At 44.1% G+C, this 18792-nt stretch overlaps 1 protein-coding gene across 1 annotated transcript in view; it reads right to left on the bottom strand.

Moving 5' to 3' along the window:
* The window catches only part of IVD (isovaleryl-CoA dehydrogenase), a 297512-nt gene that overhangs the window by 128654 nt on the left and 150066 nt on the right, over positions 1-18792 (bottom strand). Inside the window, exon 5 of the mRNA XM_086937401.1 lies at positions 4726-4819. Coding sequence (XP_086793527.1) covers positions 4726-4819 — 94 coding nt within the window. The remainder of the gene's footprint in view (positions 1-4725; positions 4820-18792) is intronic.

Here is an 18792-nt window from a genome sequence, read left to right as displayed (position 1 = left end):
CAGGTTTGACCAGAGTGGATAAGTAAGCCTTACAGAGTCTGTAGCACTGAGCAAATCATGGAAGGTACTAGAGAGATCGGTACAGTAAAGCTCTGTCTATGAACATCTATTTCCTCCATTTCCATCACGGTCTACTCTACAATGATCGTTAAATGTGCTGACCTATAATATGCTATGAATTCTGGGCAAGTCAGGCCCCCTCTCCGTTACGAGGAGATCTAATCAACCTACAGCTAGTTCTTGCTCTCTTGCCCCCACACCAAAATCATTAAGTCCTTTACTAGTAAACAAACCTTACCATCAGTGATCGTCATTAAGAGAGCTTGGAACAGATTCAGCAGCCAGGACATGACTTTTATAATAACATAGCCTCTCCCTATCCAGTGCACATAGAAAGAGTTTCATTGATGGAAGTCAACTCTAACCTGCCGTTTCAGTTCAGGCCAATTCACTTTATACCAGGACTCTGTCCTCCTCATTATATTTAGTACCAGATATCGAAGCAAAACGCGGCCCACCCAAAGCAACAGACTGTGGTAGACTGATCTAACTATTTACCTGTAAACATTAGATCGAGCAGTTTAGATTTCCCCATGGTTGACCTTGAACTGCAAAACCACAATGTCTATCAGAATGGATACCAAGCTTCTAGGGATAATGACAAGAACATAAGACTTAATAATACAAATAAAGAGGCAGACTTTATACAATAATCCAGACAAATGTCACTCTAGACCTATCCTCCCATCTGAAGGCAATCGCCAATGGCTCGGCCATGAAACTAAAAAGAAGGAGAGACAGCTGTACACCAACCTTCTTTGAAGAACAAAATGTTGTGAGGGGACACAGTTTACCCTTACCAGTGCCTCAGGATTCTTGTAATTTGCTAATATCTGTTGGGAACAAAGTACATTAAGGCCAGAAGCTTGCCGAGGTTTTTCCAGCTAAGCCTGTCAAACGCCTTTTCAGTGTCCAAACATGAGCAGGACTGAAAGGATATTTTTCTGTCACTATCTCAAGGAGATGAATTCTCCGGACATTGTGGCTCACTTGCCAGTCCTTTGCGAACCCTACATGGTGGTGTCTACAAGACCCGGCATGTATACTACCAGCCCACTGCAAGGACTTTTTTCAAGATATGGAGGTCAACAGTGAGTAGTGCAATCAGTCTAAATGTAGAACATTGTTCTGCGTCCCTTCCCATCTTCAAAATCAAAGAAATGTCTGTGTCCTCTATAGATGGCGTGACACCCGAAAGATGGTCAAAAGCATTATACAGCACTGTTAGGGGCTCTGCCATGCATGATCTAAAGGTTTTATAAAATAAAACTGAAAAGCCTATTGGACTCATGGTTTTGGCCGAGCCCATCTCCTTCAGAGATCTCCCGACTTCCCAAGAGTTGTCACAGTACTTTTTTTCTGTAGGGAGGGTAGGATGGGACCACTTGAAGTGCACAGCTTGTTCTTGATCCTCCGCTCATTGAATCTTCTGGAAGTTAAGAGCCAGAAAGACTTCCTAAACTCCTCCTAACTTTTACTTTTTACTGCAAAGGTCCCATCTTGTTTATTCTTTTAATTAATTTCTTGGCCTACTGCATACTCAAGTGCTGTGCCAACAGGGTGCTCACCTTGTTACCTTTTTCATAAAAGGTGCAACCTAGCTTTAAAAGCATTCTGTAAGGCCTAGTCTTGAGAAGGACATTCAGTTGACCGCTACAGGTGGTCAGCTGTCATCGTATTTTCTGGGTCCAACCTGAGGTGGCACGGTGTGCAAGATAACAATGGACAGGGATGCGGCCCAAGTAATTACCAATGGCTGAGATTAATGCAAGCATTCATCACTTTTTTGATACTTTAGTGGGATCTCCAATGTGGTCACTGTTCAGTGCTTTAGACGTGTCCAATCTAATCAATCTTGCATATGGCTGTTCTGTAAATGTTTAGGAACACCTCAGTCTGCTCTGTATTGTGCAGTTGGGCATTCAAGGGTGTTTAGCACACACCTTTCCCTGCTTTGTATTCTATGTAAGGGTGGGCTCCTTCAAAATACCTTCATACTAGTCTCTGTTCCCATCTTCAAGGCAGAACCTAAATGGGCTTATTGGAGGTCTGATTACTTTATCTTGCAGTGCAAATGCCATCCTAGTAAACCTTCATGGAAAGAAATGTTTAAGCTGTCCCATTTTAACTTAGTCAACCTTGCTAACCAGGGTTAATCTCTCAGAGTTATGGAATTACTCATCCCTATCAAGTGTCCAAGAGTTTCATCCAGCGTTCTGGATATTAATCTGGTCTGTTAAATCCTTTGCAACAGCTATGCCACTAGGTTGTTAAAATACAAGGAACTAGGACGTGACTGCACAATCTCCACTCCCATATTCTCCATGGCCTTTTCGCAAAGCTCATCATTCCTTACTAAACCCTTAAACCTTTCCCCATGGTTATTCTCCCCCCCAAACATTGTTCTATCTTCCTTTATGCCTGCATATTACCTGCTTTTCTTTTTCCTTGAGGTTATCATTCACAATCTATGTTGTTCCCTTTTCTGCTTCCAAATATGAATCTCTTCGAATAAGTTGCAGCTTTTCACTTCTCATCTCCTTTCCTAATCCCCCTTTACAAATTTTCCCCTTGCCAAACCATATCAGCAGAAGCATTCTGTGATGCTCTGCCATGCACTAAAGTTCTTGGGATAGTCCAATACCTACTTTGATATGCCAGTTTACCCCTCAACTTCATCGCTCATCCCTACCCTAGGAGCTAGCCAGCTTTAGCAGCAGGCCACACTAACCCCCATGCACTGCTAGACACACCTTAGATGAGTGCTTTGCAGCTCCAAGACCGTGGTCAGTAAACTTTTCTTTCTTCTGTGAACTACCACCATGTCTTTCTATTGCCTATCCGGACATCAAATAGACATAAACCAACTTCCACATACCTCTCCATACATTGAAGCTAGACCTGAAAAAAGGGTATCCGAGGACAGGATAAGATGCTCAAAAACATCCATCTCAGGCAGAAAAATAATTTTCTGTCTTTAATACTGATGGAAGTGATCATAGACCTCTTTCTGTTTTCTTGAAACATGGCTTGCATTAAAAACGGAAATTAAGTGGTTTGATAAAACATTCACACTTAAATCTCAACTAGGGAAGAAAAGACAACTTCCATTAAAAAAATTCAGGGGGACATTGTGGGATACCATTTGTACTACTTCGCCATTACTTCAAAAGTGGTTTACGCAAGAAAAGATACTGTATGTTGAATCTAAATATTATAAGCAGTACATTTTCTAGATTCTAACTTTCTTTATTCTTGCAAAGTATGGGATAAATGACTCAATTCTCCATTTGCTGAAAGTAATATCAGAAGCACAGTGGGATACATTTTTGGCTAGGATGCCATGGGCCATTTATCAAATCGGGATGTGTTTATCGAATGAGTTATTGGTGGAATATTTCACTCTGTCAGCTTCTAGATTTTTTCCCCAATTACATCTAACCTAAGCAACAGGCCCCAATGCCATTCCTGCAATTGAAATAGAAGTGAATCAAGACTGGTGGAGCTCACAAATGTCTTACTTATTTTGTTGAATTTCACAATCAAACATATTCCCGGACTTGGGAAAGGTGCAGTAATAAAGGTCCTCCTTTAGGAAGGATGTTCGCTCCCATCCAAAAACTTTAGATTGATTAGCATAATAGATCTCTGGGCTAAAGTATGTTTGAAGGCAAATCTAAATCACCCAAATACGTGGATATTAGATAACGAGCAGACATCACACAACAAAGCAGATCGCTTTGCCCCGTGGTCAAAAGTCGATAGAACAGTCAAATAATTCAAATGGTTGTTTTGTCGTCTTCTGAGCAGTGTTTGATCTAGTGCTAGGGAAATAATATCGCAGAAATTAAAATTCACTGAATATATCTCCCCTTCAGCCTGTAACAAAATTAATCTCACAAACATGGACAAAATGAAAATATAGATTAGTCACAGAAAACAGAACATTGAGGACTTAAGACACTAGGTGCAAACTTTCTGGTACATTGCATGCCTGGACCTGCTAACAAATTGTTAAAGGTGATGACTATTAAGTTTAGAATAGGTATTAATCCATTATATTCATACATTCAGCTGGTGTCAGGAAGTTTATTTATAGCAGGTTATTGTTGGTGTCGCATTAAATCCAATTGTATTAATGTTTTAATTGGATTGCTATTTATATTTAAAGTGCTGTTACTTAAAACCTTTGTTTTATAAAATATTGCAATTTGAAATATGATGTTGCAAAAATGTTATTAGCTAAAACGAGATATATGGATGTGGCAATAGCATTTGGTCATTTATTAGCTATACAAAAATAATGAGCATGTATTTAAGCGTTTGGTGGGGTACTTACAAGATTTAAGGTTTTCATAACGTTCTAAATCGATGAATTTACAATGATTTAAAGGCAACGATCTTAAAAAAAAATTTCATATGAAAAAATCCACAGACTTCAAATGAAGTAATGATGTTACCAGAACTGACTGGAGTACATCTTTGGACCTGGGTATACCACTACACTCATTTCACCTAGGTCATACTAACCAAACACTCTATGCAACATGTTCCCTCATAAAAAATACTCACACAAGTTAACAGGACTATGAAGTTACACAAGTGGCAAACATGGGCTATACAAATGACAATGGATAACACTCGGTGTACACGATGAGCTCATACCTTTTTTTTCTGCCTTCAATCTCATGGATACAACATCTGAGCCAGCATTTGCTTCGCTCATTGCAAGAGCACCAACATGTTCCCCATTGATCAGCTGTGAAGACAAAAATCTGTGATCAAGCAATTGATAAGGATGTTTCATGGCCTGATTCTATCATATACACCATATAGAAGAAAAATCCATAGGCATAAGTACAACTAGCCCTTCACTATCATATGTTCTAACCCAGCCATCTCCAACGAGTAGCTCGTGAGCTACTGGTAGCTGTGTGTGCAGCCCAGCCTTCTAAATTTGAAACTTTTGTGTGGTGAATTAGTACGTGCATATCAAAATTGAGTGCGTATTTGAGGTATGAAAGTGTTTATTTTCAAAACTTGTAAGGCCATGTTTGAGGAAAAATTATGAATTTCCAAAACATATTTAGCGCAGATATTTTAGCGATAAATCATGAGGCAATGAAATGAAAATGGATTTATAGAGCGCATGGCTGCCCGAGAGCGTCCCAGCGCTATAGAACAAGGAATGCCAGGGACAGTACCAGCATCTAGGGGTCCTGGGGAAACAGAAAGGTTTTAAGGAGCTTTCGGAACTTCGGATGGCTGGGCTCCATCCGAATCCTGGGTGGGAGAGCATTCCACAAGGTCGCTGAGTTCACTGAAAAACGGCGACCCCCAGTCCGCGTCTGCCTCACTCTCTGAACAATTGCCAGATTGGCATGATCGGACCGGAGCGATCTAGTGGCCTTGTAGGGGCGAACAAGATGACCTAAAATGGGTGGTCCGTTCCCCTGCAGGGACTTGTGAGCAATACATAGGGACTTAAATTTGACCCTTTCACGAATTGGTAGCCAATGGAGGGCTTTGAGTGCAGGTCTGGCTGATGATCTGCGCGGAGTACCAGTAAGGAGTCTCGCTGCCGAGTTCTGGACTCGTTGAAGGGTATTAATTGTAGATTCAGGGGCTGCCAGGAGAAGGGCGTTACTATAATCCAGTCTTGATAGAATCAGACCCTGAATGAGTAGCCTCCTCGAGAGCTCTGGCAATAGGGGAAGAATTTTAGGAGCAGAACGAAGTAGCCCTATACAAATGCCCGTTGTCTTTTTTGCTTGGGTATTAACTGTCAAATCCTGCTCCAACCATTGGGGAGGCTTGTTACTAATAATAATAACGTGGTGCAAGAGACTTGGCAACTATGGGTCTTATGAATTACTTGTGTGGAAGCATTCCAAATTGGCAAAGACTTTTTTACATTACTGCTGGCAATCTTGTCTGATGCAAGCAGGTAATCACGGTCACTGCTAGTAATCTTGCTTATGGTGGCCATTAATGTAATATTGATTGTTGTGGTCAATGTTACAACACTAATCAGTAGCTTTGGGATGTTTTTCTTTGAACATAAGTAGCTTGTATTGTAGAAAAGGTTCTAGGTCCCTGTTCTAAACTAAGTAGCAATTCCAGGTTAACTTTTTAATTAACTATACATAGTAATGTGGTTAATAAATCTCTTGGAAGAAATGGAAACATCTCACAGGTTAGATGACATTTCATGTTACCCATACCACTTTGGCAAAGAGGAGTTTTCCTTTAGTGTTATTTATTTGTTTGATTGATTATGTGTCGTTTAATTACATGTTGCTTTCAGGTGTTATTCATCAGTATAAATATTGTGAGGTTATCTACATCGCATTCGGTATGCCAGTACTGGTTTCATGGTTGTTGGGCAAGTTATGGATCGTGGTCCTAACCATAATCTTCTGAATTTCAAGGGGTTTTTCAAATTCAATTGTTTAAATTTGCAACTATATTTGCACTTTAACTATGTTTTTGGCCAGTTTCTGAAGCTTTTTAAAACCTACATTAGTGATATAACAAACGTTAACCATAACTTTACTTTATCCTTTGTTTTTTTCCATTACGTTTTTGAGTTAATTTGATCAAATATCACACCCAAGAGCCTCCTGTGCTGAGGTTCCGTGACAATTGTAAGTGGTGTTTTCGACTCACACGAATATGGTCGAGTCTAGTATCTATGAACCGCAAATGACGAGTTTAGCAAGTGTGCGCAGTTTCGCTGTGCTAACTTAAACCGTTCGTTTGTTATGTGGGTTTGTCATCTGTACCCACGGGTTCCATCTTAGATACGGCATCCATTTTGTCTCTTGCCCTCAAGTAGCCAGCGAACGGACGCTGTCCGCTTCGCGACCCTGGGACTCCCAAGATATTTGCGGAAGACACATGTTCTTTGAAAGTGTCTTTATGACGAGGGGGATGCTACTGTAAGGCAGATGGCGCCGCTCGAGGCTCATCTTGCCGCACGGGCTTATTGTTTCAGTTGTGCATCTCATTAGGCACGTCCCTTTGATGCCTGTATCTCGTGCTTCTCGACACTCCCCTTTTACACCCTTTCCGATCTCCCCACTGTCTCCGTCTTCCTCTGCACCTGTCTTCGTTCCTATTTCGATCTACTTTACTGCTGATTGGAATTTGCTAATGGTGGGAAGATGGGTTTTTACAGTTGGGAACCGCCAAATGTTTCCGCACTTATGTTCCGGATCTTGTGTGTTTCAAAGTGATCTAAGCGACCCCTCTGAGAGCGACTTGTGGGAACCAGGTTGTAAACTATTGTGTATCATGTTATCCTATGGGTAGAAACTGTATAAAAGGAGCGATCCACAAATACAATTTGAAGCAGTCTCCCCGAACTACACTCGATGTACTTCTTGTGACTTCTGTGTTCCCTGCAGTAAATAAACCTTGACTCTTTGACGCCGAAGGAAGTGTCCCGTGTCTCTGTGATTTGTACGCCGGAGCAGGTTACCCACGAAGGTTTCAGGTGTTGTGCCCTGGCACCGCTGGGTCCAAAGAACCCAGTCCTTCAGTTGGCGCCCAACGTGGGGCTGCATCAGTGGTACCGGTCCAAGCCTGACGATCGTGAGGAACTTCGTGTGAAATCTCCGAGGGAAGGTGCACCCCGCTTCATCGATCCTGTTGTCGAAATAAGTGGCCCGAAGACTTTTCCCGCGAAGATTCCCGCCTCCTAACGGCTGCGACGGACTGCTGCCCTGACTGTAGACCTGTTTTGGCGCCTGGCGTAGACCTTGGTATAGCGAGACGATTGACGGGCCTTCCTGAGGACGCCATTGATCTTTGAGTTAAGTATTTGTGGGTCGCTCCCAGAGTTCTTGGTTGTAGACACTTTAGCGAGTGTCTTTGTTGTAAACACTTTAGCGAGTGTTTTTGTTGTAGACACTTTAGCGGGTGTCTTTGTTGTACACGCTGTGTGAGTGTTTTTGTCGGTGACACTTTGCTAGCGTACTTTGTTGTTGTTGTATTTGTTTGACGACTGCAGCCGCCAAAGACCGAGGGTTTAGTTCTTTGCTGGGACTTGGTAAATCCCGAAATCCCGTAACCCTTGAAGTTTGTGAAACTCGGCTAGTGTGCAAGATGCCTGGTCGCAGTACTTTGTTCAGTTGCTTTAGACCTTGTGGTGCGGATTCCCTGCTGGAGGACTCGTGTCCGATACCTCCGGTTGGAACTCCTACATATGACTTATATAGCAAACATGGGCTAGGCCCGATTGCTTTTAACGATTATTGGATCAAATATACAAAGAAAGACGGCGATCTTCGTTGGCCACCTCACGGTAGCTTCGAAGCGTCGATCTTAGATAATTTGGAAATAAAGTTGTTCGAACGTAAATCAAGGCCGGCCATGTTTGATGCCTTTCGGTTCTGGCGCAAAGAAGCCCGACAGAAAGAGATCAGACAAAATAAACGTAGTCAGCGAGATACTGTTGCTACTATAGTGAAGAAAGCTGAGCAGTTTCAGCGTGATAAGGAGGATAAGGATAAGGAAGTGTTTGAGAGATTACAGCGTATGTCCATAGACAAATGCTATCCTGTTTTGTCTACGGAGTCGGATAAGAAGGAAGAGGCAGTTGAGGATTCTTTAATGTCCTATCTTATGAAGTCGCCACCTCCGTACGTACAGGGTACCGCAGCTCCTGTGGTCCCTGCCGTACCTGTTCCACCAGTTCCTCAACCTGCACTTGCTCTTCCGACTGTTCCTGCTCCTTTGCCTCTTTCTATTCCTACTGCTCCTCCGCTTCCACATACTCCTGTTCCCGCTACTGCTCACGCTACTGCTCCTGTGTTGTTAACCCCTGTTGCTGCTAACGTCTCTACTCCTTCTCTTGTTAGTCCTGTGTCTTACTCTTCTCCCTCTACTCGTAATCGTGATTCTCCCCTTGCGACAAACTTCTTTCAGTCGCTCGGACCTGTTTTTGGGTCTGCAGGTTCTGATGGTCCACAGAGACGTAGCCAGCTTCCTGGTAATAGAGAACGTGTTGCGCTATACAATATGGCGATGGGTTGGATGATAAACCCTGTTAGAAATCCACCTCGTGTTGTCCTCGAAACGTTTGATCAATTCAACATACCTACTCAGAGATATGTGTTTGATGAAATGTGCAAGTTCTTACATGATCAGATAGCGGCCAATGCGCCTGACGAGGTGCTGACCGCCCTGTCTGAACTCCGGCTTCAGTTCGCAACTGGACTGATAGTCGACACTAATGTCCGACGTGCTATTGAACGGTTGCTATCTCTTCGTCCCGCTCCTATTCCTCATGCATTGTTCGTTGAGGACATTGAACAACGAGATGGGTCTGGCCAATATCCTATGCGAGAAGTTCCGCCAGTTTGGGTACCCGCTGATAATACTAATGCTAATGCTCCAATACCAGCACATTTCCAGAGAGTGTGGATACACCTCCCTTGGAAACGATCGGAAGTGCTTCAGGTGAAACAAACTTTGCCTGATCCTCGCAAAAATCCTGCGGGGTATTACAAAGAATTATCGCAGCTCGTAGACGCTACGATAATGAATCTGGCCGATATCGACATGTTGTTTGGCAATGTCGTACCGCAACCGGTATGGGCCAAGATTCGTCACCAAGATCACGCGAATGAATTAGGTGGTGATTGGGCTGCCATTACAGCGGCAGACGCTGGACAAGTGGCTGCTACTAAACCCGATCAGTTGATTGAACTTCTTCCCCAGCGAATCATTACATTAATGAAAACGCTTATGCCAGCTATGAGGGTAAATTGGGACAAGTTGTCAGCCTGCAAGCAGAAGAAAGATGAGAGTGTTTCAGACTTCTTTACGAGGTTCGAGGAAACATTCGTCGATCATAGTGGGCAGGATATGGGTACTGAGGGTGGACAGAGGTTGTTTGTGGATAAATTCGTATCGAACTTATTGCCCGACTTGAGCCATAAATTGAAAAATTCAGAAAGTTCATGGGCCGTTTCTACCTCAGCTCAGATATTGGCTACGGCACAATATTACGAAAATAGAGAAAAAGAGGAAAATGACCGTGCCGATAAAAAGACGAAAGAGCTGAAAACTAAAGTGTTGTTACAACAAGCATATCCGCCGCGTTCTAATCAGAATGCGCCTCAGCAGAATAGATCGCAGTCGCAATCGAATCGATCGCAGCCGCGTAATGATTCATCTTTTCAGAGATCTTCGTTGGGGTACAATCAATGTGCTTATTGTAGACAGGAGGGACACATTAAATTCAATTGTCCTGCTTTAAATGACCGTAGTGGTGGTAATTCGTCTAGAGGAGGTCGTGGTGGTGCACAGCACGCATCACGTGGTAGAGGTCGTGGTGCTCAGAACGATTGTTCTGATAACTCGTCAAATTCTAATAATTGTTTCGACCAACGTGGATCATCGCAAGGACGATCTGCGCAGTACAATGTAGACGATTATTACGTCGATCAGGGAACTGACGATAGTAATTACTAGGACAGCCAAAGACAAGGAGAGGGAGTGGTATCAGTTCCGGTTGATCAGAGAGGGCCTTACGTCGCAGTTGCTACATCGGGCGTCGTTGAGCCTTTTCTGTTGGACACTGGTGCAGCGAAAAGTTCTATCATGCATTCGAAACTCCCTGGCGCACCTTTGTCTGGCTTAACAAATGTATCCGTTGGATTCTCTGGCGCCCCCGTTAGCAATCCAGTTTCGCGCCCTTTGCCCCTTCAAATTGGGCCACGTGAGCTCGAAGCTCCATTGATTTTGTCTACTGGTTGTGGCGAAAATCTTTTGGGTCTGGATTTGCTTAAACGCTTGTATGCGACTTTGTATTGTTCTCCTGCGGGTATAAAGCTTACGTTAGGAGAGAGGGTAGTCTCTCCCATGTACTTGTCCCTCGATAAGCTTCCACCGGAATTGAGTTCTCTTCCTGCACCTTTGTGGGCGACGGGTCCAAATGACGTGGGCCTACTTGATATCTCCCCTTATGTTGTTCAGTTGAAATCGAATGTGCGATTGCCACGTATTCCCCAATATCGTATCTCCCTTGATGGTGAACGAGCTTTGTTAGCGATCATCTATGATTTGATCGAGAAAGATGTCATTGAAGAAACTCGGGGAAACGTGTGCAATAGTCCTGTACTGCCCATTCTTAAACGTACTGATCCTACCAAACCGCCTGTTTATCGTTTTGTTATTGATTTACGGGAGGTGAATAAAATTGTGGTTCCTCAATTCCCTGTTGTGCCTGACATTACGGCGCTGCTGACTCTGATTCCAGCTACAGCTTCATGGTTTTCGGTGATTGATTTGAAAAATGCGTTTTTCAGCATCCCGATTGCCGAAGAGAGCAGGGACCTTTTCGGTTTCTCTCTTGGTGGACGTAGCTTCCGGTTCAAACGCGCTCCTCAGGGCTACTGTGAAAGTCCATCGATTTACAGTCAAGTTTTGAAGGGTCAACTAGATGCGTTTAGGTTGCCGGTTGGTGCGGCTTTAATCCAATACGTCGACGACTTATTGGTGGCTGCTGATACTCAGGACATTTGCAAAATTGCTACAGTGTCGTTGCTGCAACATCTCTGTGAGTTAAATCACAAGGTGTCACCTTCTAAACTCCAATATTGTTGTCAAGAAGTAACCTATCTAGGTCACTTATTGTCAAAGGAGGGAAGGAGATTGACCCCAGAGAGAATTGCAGCGATTGCGCGCATGGCTGTGCCACAAACCCAAAGAGATGTGCGTGCCTTTCTAGGTATCACATCGTACTGCAGGCAGTGGATTCCTAATTTTTCATTGCTAGCGAAACCATTGGTGGCTCTTACGTGCAAGGATGTTTCGACTCCTTTACCATGGACGGAAGAATGTCAGAAAAGTTTTTCTGAATTACGTGATTCATTGTGTTCGGCCCCTGTGTTAGGTACTCCTGATTACAGTAAACCGTTCACGTTATATGTTCACGAGAGGGAAGGTTGTGCTTTAAGCGTCTTAACGCAACCTTTTGGTGGTAAGCAACGTCCATGTGCATATTTTTCCTCGACCTTAGACCCAGTAGCTAGAGCATTGCCGAGTTGTTTGAGAGCAACTGCGGCAGCTGCGGTCTCCATCCGACAATCAGCAGGATTGGTCATGGATAATATGCTTACGGTGATGGTTCCGCATGCAGTCGATACTCTTTTGAACCGTACGAAAACTCAGCACTTGACGAGTGCGAGGTTATCTGGGTACGAATTGACGCTCTTGGCAAGCCACATTCAGATAAAACGTTGTAATGTCCTAAATCCGGCAACTTTGTTACCAATTAGTGCAGAGTCAGATGCAGTAACAGAACATGACTGTTACTTGCGGACAGAGGAGGAAACAAAAGGTCGTGTGGACCTTAAAAACACCCCATTGGAAGACCCGGATGGCATCCTGTATGTGGATGGGTCATGTTTTAAATTGCCGAATGGTGATGTGACTACTGCTTATGCTGTGGTGACATTGAATACTGTTGTTGAGACTGCGAGATTGAATCAGAATTCTGCCCAAGCTGCAGAGCTGATCGCTCTTACTAGAGCATGTGTATTAGCAAAAGGTAAACGTGTGAATGTGTACACCGATAGTCAGTATGCTTTCGGTGTAGCGCATAGTTTCGGACGATTGTGGCGAGAACGTGGTTTCTTGACGTCACATGGCACGAAAATACAGCATGGCCAGCTTGTGAACGATCTTTTGGATGCATTGACTTTGCCTGCTCAAGTTGCAATTGTTAAATGTAGTGCGCATCGTAAAGTGACGGATGATGTTGGTCGTGGTAATGCGTTTGCAGATGAGATTGCTAAGGAGACTGCCCGGAACCTTAGCACTCGAATGTATGTGACGAATTCGGTTAGGTGGCCTACAGAATCAAGTATGTGTGAGAATACTATAGAGAGTGTGAAAGCAATTCAGAATGAGGCCACCGACACTGAAAAGATGAAGTGGAAAGAAAGTACGGGAAGGTTGGATGTGAATGGTTGCTGGATTGATTTGTCAGATCAGAAAAGATGGATGTTGCCTGATGCGTATGTACTGGCCGTTGTGCAAATGGCACATGGGTTAGCACATATTAGCGCGAAAGGTATTTGCAAGTTGTTGGCTGATGTGTGGAAGAATGATGGAATTACTAAGTGTGCTGAACGTTTGGTGAAGAATTGTATGGTGTGTATAATGTACAATCCTGGCAAAGGAACCCCAACTCCCCCTGGCAGTTTTGCTCCTCCTTCGTATCCCTTTGAGGTGATCCAATTGGACTTCATCCATATGGAGCGATGCAATAACCTGAAATACGTTTTGGTTGTGGTTTGCGCATTCTCCCGATGGATCGAGGCCTATCCCCTCAAAGATAATACTGCTTTGTCTACTGCGAAAATCCTACTGAAGGAATACTTTCCTCGGTATGGAATGCCTAGAGTCGTGTGGTCAGATAACGGAAGTGAGTTTGTTGGAAGTGTGATGAAGAGTGTGTGTAAGGGCCTTGGAATTAATCAGAAATTCCATAGCGCCAATCATCCCCAGTCAGCTGGATTGGTTGAAGGGTACAATGGCACCCTTAAACTAAAATTAGCGAAGATCCAGGCTACGACTGGACTTTCGTGGCCTGACGCTTTGCCTCTAGCATTACTGTCAACTAGGGCGACTGTACACTCCCGAATAGGGCTTAGTCCCTATGAAATAGTGTTCGGCCGTCCTGCGAATGTGTGGGGGGTTCCTAGGCCAGGTATATTCGTTGATCTTGAGTACCCGATGTTGATTGACTACTTACATGACTTGACTGCTAAACTGAGGTTAATTCATCAACAGGTTTACGACGCCTTGCCGACGCAGACGGAGGGTCCAGGCCACCAGCTCCAGCCTGGTGATTGGGTTGTCACCCGAAATTTTTCGCGCAAGAAGAATCTGGACCCCCGCTTTGTTGGACCTCACCAGGTGCTTTTGGCCACGAGGACTGCCGTTCGTCTTGAGGGACGGAAGAACTGGGTACATGCTACCCATTGTAAGCGAGTCCCTATTCCTTTGCCGGCAGACCCGTGGGTGAGGAAAGGCATTGCGTCAACAGAAGCAGCGACATTGCCGGCGTTTGTACCTTTCAGTGACGCACAACTTGTTGGTGAACACTCAGTGCAGCAGAAAGCCATTGTTGGAACATTGTCAGCAAGAGACTCAAGACCAGACCAACGAACTGATCAGCAGGACGCTGTCTCTTCGACAGATCCTTTGTTCGACGTGCAGACACGTCCCGGGAAACATCGATATTCTTTGCGATCTCACACTAAGGACAAATAAAAATTTTGCTTGCTTTGCTGAAATTGATAACTGCAATATCTTCGTTTCCCATGATCAACTTTGAACATTCGTATCATTGAAAATTGTTTTGTATATATATATATATCAAGCTTCTTCCTTGTATCTTTTTCCTTCCACAGCTGAATTATTGTGCTAAATAAATACATATTGTGTATTGAGGGCCGTAGGGCCGCGCGCGTACCTCCTTCTGGACAGTAGGTCTTGACGCTAGGTTAAAGGCCGTCGGTTCCTAGGAACTCCTGGGAATTGACTATTGCTGCACAGAACGAAGTGCGTCAAGAAACGTTGCGGACGGTCGTAGGGAAATGGCATTTTTGAAGCTGAATGATTTGGAAGGAGCTCAGGCATATAGAGTCAAGCTGCAGAAACTTAGTCGTACGAAATGTTTTGTATCCCAATTGTTTGTATTGTTTTTAACTGCTTCCGCATTTTTGGCGGGTGGGGTGTATTACACTATGTCTTACTTCTTACTTCCTACCCCTACTCCTACTCCTTACCCTAACATTACTTCTACTGCTTCTCCTCATTCCTTTCATATGTTACCAGAACACGAACAGGCTAGACGTGTAGAATTCCGCAACAATTCCTTTATCCAGCTCCTCCATCAGCATCAGTTAGTGGTTAACACTACTAATTGTTGGGTGTGTGGGTTGATGCCACATACTACGGGTAAGGGAATTCCATATCTGGTGTTACCGTATAGTTCCCAAGGGTCAGCTCGAGCATACCAAACAATGCTTCGAAGCGCACTAGGTTTCCACCCCTCTCCAGAACGTTCCCCCAAACCGGGTCCTACCTCATGGCAGTGGGTGGTATCGATGATAATACAGGATTTGGAAGATGAGATCTATGATGCTTATCTCATCCCTAAGGCAGAGGTACAAGCCTATAGGGCACCGAATAGAGGGGAATATAGTACGTTCACTAATGAAAAGCAGCTTAAAAGCTCGTCTCCAATATGGGTCGTACCCCACACTGGTAATCTTTGTCTTGTGGGTCGTGGCTCGCAAGCCTCACTTGGAGTAAGTGCTTGCACTGAAAGTTACGTTCTGTCAATGTCCCCGATCCCTGTGCTTCTGGCTGCCAAGGGTACGTACTTCATCTGTCATGATCGTGCATACACATGGTTGCCCGCAGACTTCATGGGCTCATGTTTTGTTGCAAATCTGTTGCCTCCGACGTTTACTGTAGATGCCGATTATCATAAGACTAGAGTTGTACGAGGCGTAATTAGTGAAGAGGATACTGCCGGTCAAGAGGCAGGAGACTTTTTCAAGGGTTTCCTCCCGTTTTGGGGACCTATGGTTAATAGTAGGAACCTGAGACATTTGACTCGAGTGGTAGAATCGACAGCTAACATTACTGCCAGTGCCCTTGGTAATATCACCACAGAACTTCAGGCGGAGAGACTTATGACATTACAAAACCGTATGGTTTTAGATGTTGTCTTAGCAGATCGCGGTGGGGTATGTAAAGTGATCCATTCGAGCTGTTGCATTTTCATTCCAGATAATGCTCCTACTGTCTATCAAGCCATCTCGAAGTTGCACAAGATCTCCGAATCCATACACGTGGATGTAGGGGATTGGACGCTACTTGGTTGGTTTTGGGGCCTGGTGTCGACTTGGGGTTGGAAGATTCTGACGATCATCGGGGTTGTGGTAGTGTTCCTGTTCACGTGTTGCCTTTGTGTGCAGTGTGGTCCTGCCTTATGTGGCCTCTGTGCTACAACGTGTATGAGACAACCATCTGTTACCAAGGGGACTCGGTTGGACAGAGCTATGCTACAACGACATCTTGATGGTCTGATGAATATCGAGTATGATTCCGACTAGTGCTTGCCTACATGAGGGCAAAAGGAGCGTCTGAGGTTCCGTGACAATTGTAAGTGGTGTTTTCGACTCACACGAATATGGTCGAGTCTAGTATCTATGAACCGCAAATGACGAGTTTAGCAAGTGTGCGCAGTTTCGCTGTGCTAACTTAAACCGTTCGTTTGTTATGTGGGTTTGTCATCTGTACCCACGGGTTCCATCTTAGATACGGCATCCATTTTGTCTCTTGCCCTCAAGTAGCCAGCGAACGGACGCTGTCCGCTTCGCGACCCTGGGACTCCCAAGATATTTGCGGAAGACACATGTTCTTTGAAAGTGTCTTTATGACGAGGGGGATGCTACTGTAAGGCAGATGGCGCCGCTCGAGGCTCATCTTGCCGCACGGGCTTATTGTTTCAGTTGTGCATCTCATTAGGCACGTCCCTTTGATGCCTGTATCTCGTGCTTCTCGACACTCCCCTTTTACACCCTTTCCGATCTCCCCACTGTCTCCGTCTTCCTCTGCACCTGTCTTCGTTCCTATTTCGATCTACTTTACTGCTGATTGGAATTTGCTAATGGTGGGAAGATGGGTTTTTACAGTTGGGAACCGCCAAATGTTTCCGCACTTATGTTCCGGATCTTGTGTGTTTCAAAGTGATCTAAGCGACCCCTCTGAGAGCGACTTGTGGGAACCAGGTTGTAAACTATTGTGTATCATGTTATCCTATGGGTAGAAACTGTATAAAAGGAGCGATCCACAAATACAATTTGAAGCAGTCTCCCCGAACTACACTCGATGTACTTCTTGTGACTTCTGTGTTCCCTGCAGTAAATAAACCTTGACTCTTTGACGCCGAAGGAAGTGTCCCGTGTCTCTGTGATTTGTACGCCGGAGCAGGTTACCCACGAAGGTTTCAGGTGTTGTGCCCTGGCACCGCTGGGTCCAAAGAACCCAGTCCTTCAGTGCCCAACCCCCAGCAGAGACCTATGCCCCTGTAGCAGGGATTTCTGCTCATATATAGAACTGTGCATAGAGACATGGAACCTCAGTGAATTAGGGTGTGCCAAAGCTCACCTCAGCATCCAAAATCCCCTACCAGACTAGCTATCAGTGTCTCATTGGTGCTTACAAAACCCCAATGATTTATACAACCCAGAACATGGACTTCGAACACCTAAGGTAACGTGGAACACATGAACACTCTTTCGGTATACTAACATATCAATCCAGAACCAGGAGTCAATGAGGACACGTGCAAGTTTGAAATGTTTATTTCTAATGCAGTGTTCTCAAACGCAGTATCTTAGCTAATACAAGCAAACATATTATAAAGATCAAGGTTAACAGCATAAAATACAAAGGGTGAAAGCATGTTAAAATGCTAAAGGAAACAGGTCTAAATAGAACCTCGGTTAACCCTCCCTAGCTAGTATATTATATTATGTCTACAGAAGGTCTCTTTGGGTTTAGAAGGACGGGCCCATACCTTTGGGTTCAGTGGAAATGGATCACATCATCTCCTGCACCAACACTCTGCATACGGATATTCATCAAGTGTGTGTCCTGCTCTGTGCAGTGCATTATTATTCGTGCCTAAAACCAAAGTTGGTCACAGCTACATCCATATTATGTCTACTCTGTGCGCTGATCAATCCAAACAATATGCGCTGTGTTGAAATAACCATGAAGGCCTCGGCACTCACTGTACATACATAGCTTACCAAGCAAGACTGATATTATAAGCAAACATGTTATTCTCGTGTAAAGCAAAATACATAACTAGGCGAAAAGCATTAATAACAAAATGTGTCGTGTGCAGAGGCAGCAGGAAAGGAAAAATGGCGTTTAACTTCTAACCAGCACATGCGAACTTAACACAGTGCAAAGGTGAAACCAATACACAAGACACCCTCCCTTTGATCCGAGCACTGATACGAGAAGTATGAAGGGACAAATTTAGGAACGCAGAGTTCAACTTAGATAGTTCAAACACAAGTCTCTAATTTGGCACTTAAAAAATCTAAGAGTGGAAAAAAAAAATGTAATAGCCGTGAAAAAACTCAGCATTGGACTTCGATAAAGTCAATAGGCAAGCCGTTCAAAAACAGTCAAGAGTCCAAAAAAATTAAATCCAACGAGATGTTTTAGGTCAAGAAACCGAGACTGCAAACACAATTCATTCTAATAATGAATATGCAAAATATGCAGCAACAGCCTCCAACAGGAAGTCACTATTATCATCCGAAAATAGATCAGCCATCCAATTTAACAAAGGGAAAGAACATACATGCTCTTCGATGACCGGAGTATCTTGCACCATCAGAGGACAACTCGGTGGGATCTCGAGGAAACTGTGAGCCAAGAAATCTTGCGCCACTGCGAAAACATTCCAACGACTCAATATACCATGCATCACTGCAAAGGCCATAATCCCTCCATCAGAACAAAGCAATTCATGAGCAACTAAGGGGCTCATGAGCTGATAATAATCTGCATCGGGAGACACCATATTGCAGAGACACAAATCCAGGGCCCATTCGAAGTCGCAACTCAGGCAATGGAAAACAGGCTGAACGCATGTAAAGTAGGAAAATCAAAATG

This window comes from Lissotriton vulgaris, chromosome 9 (assembly GCF_964263255.1).
Source record: "Lissotriton vulgaris chromosome 9, aLisVul1.2, whole genome shotgun sequence".
NCBI lineage: Eukaryota > Metazoa > Chordata > Amphibia > Caudata > Salamandridae > Lissotriton > Lissotriton vulgaris.
Note: the sequence above shows the minus strand (reverse complement) of the source record. Positions and strands in the feature narration are given on the sequence as shown.